The 13,600-nt window shown below is 43.2% G+C and overlaps 1 protein-coding gene across 1 annotated transcript in view; it reads right to left on the bottom strand.

The window, feature by feature from the left end:
• The window catches only part of USP12 (ubiquitin specific peptidase 12), a 27,124-nt gene extending 13,564 nt beyond the window's left edge, over positions 1-13,560 (bottom strand). Inside the window, exons 1-2 of the mRNA XM_019530147.1 lie at positions 13,477-13,560; positions 6,291-6,520 (exon numbers count right to left, since the gene is read on the bottom strand). Coding sequence (XP_019385692.1) covers positions 6,291-6,503 — 213 coding nt within the window. The 5' untranslated portion in view covers positions 6,504-6,520; positions 13,477-13,560. The remainder of the gene's footprint in view (positions 1-6,290; positions 6,521-13,476) is intronic.
• Positions 13,561-13,600: the final 40 nt, after the last annotated feature.

Genomic DNA, 13,600 nt, shown 5'->3' with positions numbered 1-13,600 from the left:
TGAGCCTGCGCTTTTCCAGGCTAAAGAGTCCCATGGCTCTCGGCCTGTCGTTGTAAGATCTGTTTTCCTGACCTCCGATCATGCGCGTGGCTCTCCTCTGCACTCTCTCAAGCTTCTCCACATCCTTTTTGAATTGTGGAGCCCAGAACTGGCTCAGTACACCAGCTGCGGCCTCACCAAGGCCGAGTACAAGGGGAGAATGACGTCCCGGGATTTGCTCGAGAAGCATCTATGGATGCACGCCAGCATTTTCTCGTCTGCCCATTTGCTGAGCTTGTCCAGGTCAGCCTGGATCGCCCGCCTGTCTTCAGGTGTGGATGCTTTGCCCAAGAGTTTGATGTCATCGGCAAACTTGGCCAGTCCGCTTCTGACTCCAATGTCCACATCATTAATGAAGATATTGAACAATATGCGTCCAAGGACAGAGCATTGGGGAACCCCACTGGTCACCACGACAATTGATTTCCATCATTTACCACCCTCTGGGTCTGACCATGGAGCCAATTTCCCAGCTAGTGGATCGTGGTGGACCCAAGGCCACAACTGGCCAGTTTCGCCAAGAGATGATCATGGGATACCAGATCGAAGGCTTTTTTGAAGTCAAGATATAGGACATCAATCTCTTCTCCCTTGTTCGAATAGGCCTGGCTGGGTCCCTGCATGCCAGGCTCATGCCCCGCACACCACCCTGTATGCCTGAACCAACATGAAGGGCCATCACCTGTGCAGCTCCCCACAGAGCTGATCTGGGGGTCATATCTAGCCTGTGGGCCAGGGGTTGACCACCTAGATGTAGCCTGTTCCAGAAAAAAAAGAAGAGTCATTCTACTGTTTTACACTCCCCTCACAAAATTATCATTTTCTAACCAGAGGAAGAGATGTAGGAGTTTAAGATTTCATCTGATCTTCTAGACCAGAGGTTTCAAATATTTTTGGGTTGCCTATCCCTTTCTATATTACACTACTTTGGAATTACATGTTAATGTTACTTTTTTATTAGCAATCTATTTCTACAATCACACTGTAACCTCTCCAGCAGCCTAAGAGACACTGTAAAACCACTGGGCATTTATACACATGCTCTGGGAGTGGTAGTGGGGAGGTGGCTCTCGACAAGCTGCTCTAATTAAAGCACCCCGAGCATCTCATGTATCAGTGTCCCCATGCTTCAAAACAGTGGCAGGAGTACTTATCTGAAGCTTGTCAAATGATTAACAGAGTTTGCTCTAATATGCTGGAATTACAGTATTGGAGCAGCCTCCTTGCTTCTATATAGGCACCCATTGTTCCTCCCCCCCACACTTTCTCTTCCTTTTCTTTCACTTATATTTCCCCATTCCCTTTTTCTGTTTTCACATTCTTTCCTATCCATACCCCTTAGAAATTCAATTCATGTCCCCAGGGATACCAGTACCCCAGTCTGAAAACCACTATTTTAAACCAAACATGAAATGGTAACTTTCTGAAAATACAGTGGGAGGAAGCATTTATGTAACAAGACTTGGTTATTAAAATAGTTCAGATAATGGGCCAGATTCTGACAATGAAAGGCATTCTTGAATCCTACCACATTGGTTTTAATACTGTTAAGCAATTCTGGCAAATTAAAATGTTGATCAATCTCACTTGGCAAAAATATACGTAAGTGCATACTAAAATACAGTAATATCTTAAATAAAAATAGGTTAGATACAATAGCTAACCTTTATAGAAAAGAAGCTTAGGTATGCAAATAACAGAAGGTAAATTATTTATGTTGTATAATCAAGCACTTCCAAGATTTTATATTTTATTTTAAGCATATTCCAGAAGTTCTAAATGCTAGCATCTTCTATTAATTAAACTACATGTGCTCAGCATCTCTTCTAATCAGGGCACATAATCTATTTGAGTATCTTTAAAGCAACCATGTATAAATATTTTGTTTTTCTTTTTTTCAATACAAAGCAGCTGACATTAGTGGTTTCCATATTATCAGGATTCAAAAAACAAAGCTCCTAAATTTTATTTTTTTATGTTAAAAGGGCACATTTTGGTCTGAGCTATTTCTTCTGCAGGCAGAACTGACTAAGTAATTGATATTGCTAAACAGGACATGTCACGTAACTGACTTAGACATAAAGTATTATAAAAAAAGATCTATATAGATGAAGCAATGGACATTATGGTTGGCCTGTTAGATAACTGGAAATTCTGGCCAGGATCACATTATAAAAGATTTATTAAATGGCATTGAAGACTGAGCGCTGATCAAAAGCCTGACAAAACGGCATTATTCATTTCTCCAAAGTAAGTGAACGTAATCAGGTAAGTCATGTTGTGAGAATCATATGGCATCAGTTAACTTATACTTATGATATTTAAGTTAAAAGGAATTAAATCAAGAATAAGAAAAAGCAGTTATTAGGAAATATGTGTTATATTAAAATGCTACCCCAAAGAGAAAAAAGCTGGTAATTGGAAGACATCACACATCTATCTCAATATATTATGAGCAAATTAAGGAAGTATAATGTCATACTAGTGACAAGATGCTTTGATATCTGCAAGAGGCTGGCTCACATAGGTTACTCTTGTAAACCTGGAAAACAGGAGGGAAACACAGTGGAAGATCAAGAGGTTCAAGTTGATATCAACCATCCTTTCCCTCATTGTTTCATGTGGCTGTGATACTTCAGTGCATCACATTTTAAAACGTAATGTTGCACAAGCTCTCAAAAGATTATTGTAGCAATCAGAAATAAAATTTTCTAAATCAATAGGATGCTACAAATGAAAGGTAAGATGATGAATGCATAGAAAAGATGATGATACAAGAAAAAGTGTCATAACTAAGATGAAAAGAAAAGGTAGGAAAAGAATTTGTGACTATACAACAGACAGCAGTTTGTGACCTCTACAACCCATGGACCAGATTGAGCTCACCAGGCCATTCTATCCAACCCACGGGGCCCCTAAAAAATTTAGAAAATTAATATTTATCTGACCCTGGCTGCCTGTCAACAATGACAGGGGAAGCCAGCAGCAGGATACAGCAGCTGCAGCAGCAAGTCCCACCCAGCCCTACCCTACCCCCAACCCTGCCCCCATTCCCAGCTGGAAGCCTCTGCCTAACAGAGGCTTCTGGCCTGGGACCCTGGGGCTGTTCGTGCCTCCCTCTGCCATTAAGGGAAATTCAGTGCTGCAGCTGGGAACTACATGGTGCTGGAGCGGTAGGCAGGAGGGTGGAAGAGAGTGGTAGCAGCAGCAGGCAGGGAAGTCAGGAAATGGTTGTGGTAGGCGGCAGGGGAGTGGCAGTGAACAGGCGCATGGAGCACAATAACAGCTGGACAGAAGCACCAGTGTGGCAGAGCCAAGGCCAGCGAGGACCCAGGGTGGGGCAGAAGGAGTGCAGTGCCTGAGTCAGCAGGAGCTCTGGAGCTGGGCAGGCCCCCCCTCCTCTCCCTGGTGGCGCAGCCCAGCCCGGCTCCATAGAGCCCCTGCCAGAGCCCTGTGCTCCTGCCACCCAGCTCTGGGTTCCCAATGGCCCTGGCCCCAGTGCACTGTTGTGGCCCTATGTTCCCACCCAGCTGTTGCTGTGCTACACACACCCGCTTGCTGCCACTCCTCCTCTACCTGCCACAGACATTTCCCTGCTTTTCTGCCTGCTGCTGCTGCCACTCCCTTCCATCCCTCAGCCCACCACTCTGGTACCACACAGTTCCTGGTTGCAGCACCAGGCTGCAGGACACAGCAGGAGCTGGTCTGGCCCCTGCAATTCTTGGCTGACTCCATGAGGTGCCAGCCAGGCTGGTCTGCCTCTTGTGCATCCTACCTTCTTCACTGTGCAGCTGGGACATGGTGCCGGAGCAGCAGGCTGTGCAGCTGGGACATGGTGCCGGAGCAGCAAGTGGGGAAGAGGAATGGGGAAACAGCAGGAGAAGGGCAGTAGAGACAGGTGGAGGAGGAAGTGGTGGTGAGCAGGAGCACCAGGCCTGCATTGGCGCCCCAGGGCCAGGAGCATGGAGCTCAGGCTTGGACAAGCACTGGCAGGGCTCTGCCTCCTAACGGGGGCTGTGGGCAAATGCTCCTCCTCCACACATGCCACAACTCTCCCCAGCCACCCTCCCCACCACATACATCCCCCCACAAACCACACACTCATCCACATACCCACACAAGCCCATACCCACCTCTCCACAATATATAAGAGTAAGATTTCATTTTTAAGCTATTATACAATCACCTCTATGTACACTACACAAGCACATGTAAATTAGGACAAAAATATTTTTTGAAATCAAATTAATGAATGTTGTAGTAGATTTTTGATTTTTAGAATATAATTTGGTATTTTTCTGATTCCGAGATGGCAAACCCCCTTGCTGAAAGGAGTACTTCCAGGGAGCAAGGGGAAAACTTCTGGTGGCAAAGGTCATGGGGTGGGACTTCCAGTCCCAAGATGGCAACCAGGGAGTGGGGCACCTGTCAAGGGGTGAGGCTAACCTTGCGGCCCTTAATAGCTTGCCAAAATTCAGTAAGCAGAACCTCCACCTGAAGTAACTGCTCATTCCCTGGTCTAAGGAGACCCACACCTGGGGTATCACTTGCCCTGAAATCACTCTTTACCACAGGAATTAGTAAGATGGTATTATATAGGAGAAAAAAAATATGAACAAAACTGACCATACGTTTGAAGACAAAACAAAAAACACAAATCAAGTTTCTTACCCTCTCATCTGACTACCAACTCCTTCAGAGAGACCTGCCAGTATCATCAGAGATCAGCTTTCCTGCTGAACCTGCCAGCCCCGAACTTCAGGGACTTGGACTCTTCTCCAAAGTCCTCCCCAATCTCCAAGATAGTTCTCTACATACCTACAATCTAATCCCTCCCTCTCCCCACCCCAATCAGCATTGTCCAATTCCACATGGGTCTCAGAATGGTTTAGAAAGTTCTCATCTACCCACGGTACCTGGAATTCCTCTGGCTATGAACTATTTCTCTCAGATGCTTCCACTATTGTGGGGTAGTTTTCCCCCTCCTGCATTACAAGCAGACAATACCTTGGATGCCTATCTCACCAGTGGCCCCTTCTGTCCATGATCAGGAGTGGCAACTGTCCTTGGTCTAACAGCACAATGTCCTGAGATACTTAGCAGTTATGCCACTCTCTTTTCCTTAAGTACAGGTTTCCCTCAATTTATGCTGTACATGCATTCCCGGAGAATGGTGCATAAATCTAATTCGCGTAAAGCAAACCCACTTTACTACGTTCAAACAGGGATAGGTTCCCATGGCAGTGAGGGAGGGAGGGAGTGAGGCTGGGACTAGGGAAGGGGTGGGGAGGAGGGGTGCCGTCCTTGGGGCTGCACAAGGCAGCAAAGTAGAAGGAACAGAGTGGCACTCACCCCAGCCCCAGCTGCAGCAGCCCTAGGAACAGCCGGCACCAGCTACCTGCAGCTGCTGGACTGCACCATGCTCTGCCTGTCCCCACCCACCTCTGCTCCTGTGCCCTGCACTGTGCCCTGGTGCAGGCAGCTGGTGTTGGCTGCTCCCGGGGCTGCTGCAGCCAGGACTGGGGTCAGTGCATCCATGGCCCTTTCCCCTCCCTCCACAGACTTATCTGTTTGGGTGGAGGAGCATCTATTCTGATCACATAAGAGCAAATTCACATATAAAGAACCTGCATAAATGGAGGGAAATCTGTATTCATCCCTCAGTTCCTTTAATTAAACCATGACTAAAATAATAAAGATACATATAGACAGCATAACATATTTTTAAAATGATAAAGTGACATAAATGGATATAGCATAACATTGGCTTTCCAGCAAGACCACATACGCCATATCAGAGAAATAAACACAAGAAAATATTCATGGTATTCCACAAACACCCACAATTTGGTGGGGTCATGACAAGGTTATACTGATATAAATTCTGAATCCATTTATAAGATTATGGCTCAAAAACATAAATGCATATTTTCCATTCCAGAGTTTGTTCAGTTCTTTCACTGAGCAATAATAGTTTTCTTCCTAGAGTTCGTGACTTCTTATTTAAATAAACTGTTTATTTTTTTAAAGATATTCTTATTATTATACAAGCGAGAAATATAAGTAGGCCTTGGTCACATTCAAGCTTACATTAAAAAAAAAACAAATTATCCTTGCATGTTAATCATGTGTACATATCCAAAAAATAAAGAGAGTATAAATTACAATTTTAAAATCATTTTAAATGCATATGAAAGAAATGGGTTTTGAAGGTGGGAAATACAAATTTGTCTTATAAAACACAAACTTACAGTTTCACAAGTAAGACATCTTGTTTCATTAGTTAATGTTCCCTGAAAGATCTCATGAACCCAGGTTGGGTCTGGTGTGCTGCTGTTGTTTTCATTGTCAATACTGCCATTAGGTAGGCGGCCATTTTGTTTTTCCTGTTTTCTTTCCTCTTGCAAAATATCAGCAATTGTGTTTAGTAGATAGTTTAAAAACTCATGTGCATCCTGCTGCATGTAATTGTCAAAGAGCTCTATAAAAATAGAAACAGATTAAACAAGTAGCTAAAATCTAGCATGAAAATTCCAATGAGTTTTCAAAACACTAGATAAAACATGGCATCAGGAAAAAATACAGACTTTCTCGGATATTTTTTGTAAACATACACCATCAATTTTAACTTTTCAAATACTGGTAAAACAATGACATTAGAACGTTTCAGTAGAATGGGATACTCTACATATTTTTGACAGAGCTACATATTATATAAATGGAAGGATTGTTAGCAAAAGTTTCCTAATATCAAATGTGGTTATGGAAATGGCATGAAGTATAAATGCCTTGAAATACCAGTATTATTAGGATGTTTTGCAATCACTTGTATTAAGAAACTGCAACATCTTTTTGATCCTTCTGTTTTATGAGTCTTTAAGACTTGACTAACACTTTTTCATTTAGACTCCACTCATACATATTTGTTATAAAACACAAATAAGATAAACTATTAAAATGATTACACAGTACTATCTTAAAAATGAATGGTTAAGAATACTACAAAATACAGGACAATTTCACAGATTACAGTCAGACATATAACAGGTCCTTAGATTTAGACAAAAAAATCAACATTGGTCTATGTTTTCAACTATGTATGACTAAGCACTTGAAACATGACTGTTTCACTAAGGAAGTCTTAAAATGAGAAAGATCAGTGTCTGTAAGAAAAAACTTACTGCAAGTGTAAGAAAATATCTGTAGAATGGATAGCACACAAAGGGCACCTTCATGTATAGGGGTTTTAGACAGGGTTGAACAGAGATAAAGTACCACAGCCATTTTGGCCTCAGAGGCCAAGTTTACATCAGCTTTTAAAAACAAAAAAAAATAAAAAAACAACCTACCATTGCACTATCATAAGTGCAACCTGGCAGATTCCAACATGTAGTTCTGATAGGTGCTAATAGAACTATTATATACAAAGCACCTACACATGCAGGTACTTAGAATGAGTGTTCTCCAACTTTGAGAGCAGTTTTAAAAAAAGGCAGTGCAGAAGCTGCATTAACAGATTAGCATAAAAAATTGAGCTAAGACTTCCAACTAATGAGATAATGGCAAATGATCATCACCAAAACATCAAAATAGGTTTTGACACTGCAGACTCAATCTTTTAATGTTTACAATACTGTACCTTGGTTTGTGACTGTAGTAGTCTACTTCCACCGTGGGCTACCTATTAATGCTGGACAGGTAGTTAAATTAAGTGGATAATATTATGTATTACTATTCATGAACTAAACAATTTTCCTTTTTCTGGATCTCTCCAGATTCATTTACCTAAGGAGATGACGGCTTCAAGGGCACATGCTTGTAATTTACTCTTATTTGTAGAAGTAGGGTTGCTACATACACTTGGGCTTACTCCTTCACAAACCTCTATTTTTTCACACTGCATTCAGAGTAAATTTTGATTTCAGGAGGGCAGTACTTCGATTACTGCTTTGACAGTCCTTCAAAATACCACCTCAAGAATGTCTTTGCCTCTATCAGATTTCACTCTAGGAAACAAATTAGCAATTTCATGAAGAAATAAATGCTTATGTAGCAGACTCACCTTCTGAGCTCCAGATGAGTCCTGGGCTCAAGATTCTGCAATTCTGATTGGTGGAGCCCATCCACCAAACAGAAGCAAGCCAGTGTACGCAAGGCCATGTACTTTCCCCGAAGGGAGAGGTCAAGGATCAGTCCAGACCTGCCTGGTCCTGAGAACTTTGGGGATGGAGACCCTGAAGTATATAAAAGGAGCAGCATGCCTGGCATGTGGGCAGACATGACAGGGGAGCTGAAGGAAGATCGGAGTGAGAAAAGATGGGGATGAGCTGCCCCAGTGGGGAATAGCCCCGAGCTCCTAAAGAACCCTAGGAGGGTGTGAGACCCTTGGGCTTGTCACTCTGCAGGGACCCGTTGCATGTAGCAGCACTGGGAGGGTGAGACACCTTTGGGCTCGTCATGGTTCATAGTCTGATGCACAGAGTCCAGGCCCTAGGGGCACAGCAAGGCCATCAGAAGGGCCATGAATTATTGGAGCACTGGGGCCCTGAAAAAGAAGGGAGGTATTAGAAGTGGCCTCGCTAGAGCTGGGTGGAAGTCCCCTTCCAGAGGGTGGGTCCCAAGGCCCTGTTGGAAGGGGGTGAGGGGACCCCTGTTCTCCAGGCTTTGGGAACGAATTCATAATTAGATTCCTATGTAGCTGAGGTTTTGAGTTTATGTTGCACTTTATATTTTATAAATAATGTTGCTCTTATTATTTTAGTGTTATTAACCATGATGTTGATGGGTTTGAGAGCTTGAAGAAATCTTTTGGTCAGTTGTATACATATTTTTAAGTACTGGGTTTTACCCACTGGGGTGAATATTATTGGTTTCATTGGGTTGGGTAACTCATTTCTTGCCTTGGAGATTATGAAAGTTATTTTGTAATATCAGGTATTCAATTAGATCTGCCATGTAAATGTTTTAATTATATCTGTAATAATAAAACTGTATATAGTTAAGTGTACACTTGTGGGATTGTCTCTACAGGAAAATGGAGGGATCTGCATGTAGGTGGTGATGTCCCTCCCTCAATATCCTAGCCTGTCACCACTTCCTCTCTATTTGGCTGGGAGGGCACGCTGTCCCAGGGGAAAGCAGTGGAAAGGACCCCAAACTATAAATGGGGACCTCGGGGACGAGGACCACACGAAAAAAGGAAAGTAAACACAAAAGCAACACAAAGGAAACACTTACCCACAACAGGACCTGTGGCACAGCTGGAATGAGGGAAGAAACCCATGTGGGTCGCGAGCCGTGCCTTCATACAGCTGAAGCTGACTGGTGATGTCATCAGCAATCACCAGCCGGCAGGGATAAAGTGAATCACCAGGGAAGGTAGAGCAGGATGGAGAGCGGAACCGGGGAAGGCACCAACACTGGACACCACCCAGGATTCTCTCGGAGAGGGAGAACCAGCAGAGGACAGCTTGCCGGTAGGACTGAGGAGTCAGAAGAGGCTCCTGATGCCGGCAAAAGGCAGCAGCGCCGGAGGGACAGGAGAGCTGGACAAGGCTCTCTACTCCATTGCAGGTGGGATCGTCGGGGGCACCTGGGAGGCAAAGGAGACTCTCCCTCCAGAAGGTACCAGGCGGAAGCAGAGAGAGGGGCTGCGAAGCAAGGCAGCAAGAGGCTGGGTGCCGACTCTTAATGTAAGAAGCAGCCAGGCTTCTGCAGAGGTGCTGCAAGACACCGGAAGAGAGACGTCCCTAACAGGGGAGAAGAGCAGCAGTGCCACAGCCCTCAGAGGGCCGAGTAAAGGGGGAGACGACCCCAGGGAGAGGCCACAAGCTACCCTAGCCACACACAGGGTCTAACCCTTTGCAGGTTCATAGGGAGTAAGGCATCCTGTACCCCTGGCGGAAGGAACAGGGAGGGGACCACATGGGTTCCTCATGATAGTAGTGTTTTTTGTTTTGTGGGTTCCTTGCGTTTCCCCCTTTTGGAGGAGTTGAGGAGTAGGACAAGACGACACTGGTTAGATAGCTGCATCGGAGCTCTTTTTGTGCTCCACCTTTGTTTTGGGGGCATGAGTCAGGTGTTGTGACCTGGGCGGAGTTGGTCTTCGGATCAGAGTTAGAGATCGCAGACAACTCAAGGCTAACTAAGTGAGTCACCCTTAGGGAGCTAGTACTCAGGACAGGAAAGTGCTACTAAGGCTACCATAACCAGGAGTACAACAGTATCGGGGGTATGGCCGAGAAGACTCAGCGATCCGCCGAGGGTTGCCGTGAGGCCAGGGTGTATGGGAGGTGGAGCCCCGCAGACGACTGCCAGACAGACTCCACACTGCAGAGGGACCCCGAGTGGTCAGCCCCCTCACTGGTATAACATTCAAAGTCGTGGCAGGCGAGATTGGGGGAGGCCGCTCCAGGAGTAAACATTAACTCAGCGGCCTACAGGAGACCATAGGGCGAACACCGCCGGCCACTCAGGCCAAGGCCGCACGTGACCAGATGTTCGAGACCAGGTAGTCATATACACCCTTGGTGTACCTGGGTTACACTTATTAACCAACAACTTGTTCTCTCTTACTGAGTAGTATGTTGCACAAGGGAAGAGAACAGTTCTGCTTTGCTGCCAATATAAAAAACATTCGTGGCCACAGAGTAAGCATGTCATTCTTCCAGGGAAGCTTCTGTAGATGTGTCATGTAAGAGAAATCATGTTTGTACCTCAATTATAGTGGGCAATATGTGCTTAGTTAAAAAATATACATAGTAAAAATCAGCCCACAGTGAAAGGATGGCTGCCACAGTTAGGAAAATGAATAAAAGAAAATACTTAATGAAGCCTGCTTCTTTAGGAAAGTATTTTTGAGGCTGTGCATATGGAAATAACTGAATTTTAGAGGGTCTGAGAGAATAACATTTCTTTACAGAAAGAAGAAAAATACTGAGAGCTGCTGGCAGAACAGGGAAAGCAATGATAGTTTCAGATTACTTGGAGGCATTAAACAAAGAGTACCACATATCATGAGAACCTATGAACCAAGCAGCTTACATGCCAAACCACTTGTCTCTTGACAACCACGCAAATATTAGCTGCCAAAACAAACCAGGCATAAACCCTCTATTTAATTAAAGAAGTTCAGGTGGCACAAATGCTGCAAGTCTCATGAGGTTCTTAGCAGCATTGCATTACACATGTCCTTGGGCTGCATGCCCAATGCATAGTTTGGCATTAAAGCACAGTGAATCAAACCCCATAGATGTCCTTGCTATTATTCATCTACAATTAAAAGTGGTTTGAACAACAGAAACAGAACTCTTCAGTCACTCCTTAGCTAACTATAAACATACAGAATGACATGCTATAAGATCATTATCTTATATTCTTAATTAAGAGTCCAGAGATGATAGAAACAGATCATACAGGAGACTGAAAGACAGACAGTAAATTCTTTATGATTGGTCCTATGTGGCTAGAGATTTGTAAAAGCAGAATACAGTTTGGATATATGGTATACAAATACAAGTCTAAACACTGGGCATTTCTGCAAAACTATTATGAATGAACATGTCTATACCTCTGAAGTCATTCATCTTAAAGTTTAATATTCAACAGTGTACAGAACCTCCAACTAACAGCCACCTGGCAAGTCATCCATTGGCTCCTTAAGTCTATACTGAAAGGAATACAACTCATTCTTACGATTAAGTCTTTCTAGTTTGTACTTGGCTCTGAAGGTTATCCAACTCCATTTCTGTCCCCCTGGAATTCCTGTTCAGTGAAATGAAGTGCAAACAATTTATTCTAGCAACAAAAGGACTATAGGGCTCAAGGGACCAAATGTTCACCTTCTAGATCCTCATTTCAATAGATTCCAAGATCAGTTGTAATTAGAAGTTGCTATTCAGTGATGTAACAAAAGGCCATAACCTCTATTACTTGTAAGAGTGAGAAAACACTATTACAGGGATGAGTTCTGTTACGGCAGCTGAGCTACAGTCAGTTGCCAGCAAGCAAGCAAGCAGTCCAGGAAAGACAGCAATAGGAGTGATGAACCTAAAAGTAACTACTTGGGAGCAAGCTGCCCTACAACCAGCAGCAAAGAGCAGAGCTCCAGTTATAAAGTAGAGACTGAAGAGCAGCTGGGTAAGCTGCAGCAGAGGGGTGAAGAGTTATTAGTGGGCAAAGGTGAAAGCCCTGTGCCTGGTTTGGGGAATCAGAGATCAGATGACTGAAAGGAGCGGAGCCCATGGAAATATATGCCCGGCTCCTGAGCCAGAGGAGTCAGTCTTTACATAAAGAAGAAACTGAACTTTGCAGGAAAAGGAACTTTTAGGAGTAAGGCTGGAAGAGAGGGATCCACAGGCAACACAAAATGTAGCTTAGAGAGCTGGAAGGAGACAGCTCAGAGTGGGGTAGGAGTTACCATAGTGCAAAAACCCAGAGGAAGGTTTAAATTCAGTTTGGCTGATTTTTTTGTTAGCCACTTTGCCTGTGAGGCATGAGTTTGGCTGAAGGGAAAGCAAGAAGCCATGGCAGGGGTGCCTAGGAAGGCACTCTGTACTCAAATTAGTGAGCTTACAGCTTGTTGGGGGACAGGCTAGCACAGGAAAGCCTAGCAGGACTTCAGTTTATACGGGGGGGTTTATACAGAATTTTTACAAAAATTGTTCTGAACACCAAGCATGACAATGACAGCTCTATAAATCTCTGAAAATTGTAAGTATTCATAACACTAAAAGGACTGGTATTAAGCACATTACTGAGTTTTAGAGAATATATTAATCCTAATAAATAAAAAAGGTTAAAGATGCACTAATTGAACTGAAATTGAAGTCAGGACCTTCCAGACTCAAAGCCTTGACATGGAAAGATAACTTTTTTGTACTTCAGTTGCTACATTCAAATATTCTCTCCTTGGCGCTAAAGAAAAATGTCTTGCGTTTGAAAACTTGTGTGACTATCTGAAGTATGCAGCTGGTCCAATAAAAGATATAACCTAAAGAAAGCATTGCCTCCCCCTTACATTTAATTAATAATCTTCTTGCAAGTAAGATTTGGAACAAAAAAAATTCAAATATTTCATTTTGATATAAACCAAGACAATACATGAGAGAGAAACAATATAGTGGAAAAGCTTTAAAAATCTGTTTTTGTCCAAGTCTACTATTATTAAACAGTCAAAACCACCTCTATTACTTAACAATGTGCTTAAATCTATACAAGACAAAAGTGGAAATAGATCCTGCAGATTTCAACTTTGTTCTATATTTTGATTTTGTCCTGAATAGCATCACTTGTATTCTTGTGTTTAGCAAATTATACACACAGACACAATACAGGAATAATTAATTACTTTTCAGACCGAGAAAACAGTTCAATTTCAGTTCTAAGGCACAGCTGATACAATTGCTACACAAGGAAAAAAAAGAAAAATGAAGTTACCATTTTCTTTTCGTAATCTTGTTATAAATTTCTTTGGAGGTATTACTCCAACTTTTTTCTTCTGGGTGGCTATGCTGTGGAAGAGGTCAGCTAAGCATGTAAGCAGGTTCTCTTTTTTTCTTGG

The sequence above is a fragment of the Crocodylus porosus genome, unplaced genomic scaffold (genome assembly GCF_001723895.1).
Source record: "Crocodylus porosus isolate Cpor-Errol unplaced genomic scaffold, CroPor_comp1, whole genome shotgun sequence".
NCBI lineage: Eukaryota > Metazoa > Chordata > Crocodylia > Crocodylidae > Crocodylus > Crocodylus porosus.
The sequence above is the reverse complement of the archived record's forward strand: the minus strand, read 5'-3'. Positions and strand labels throughout refer to the sequence as shown.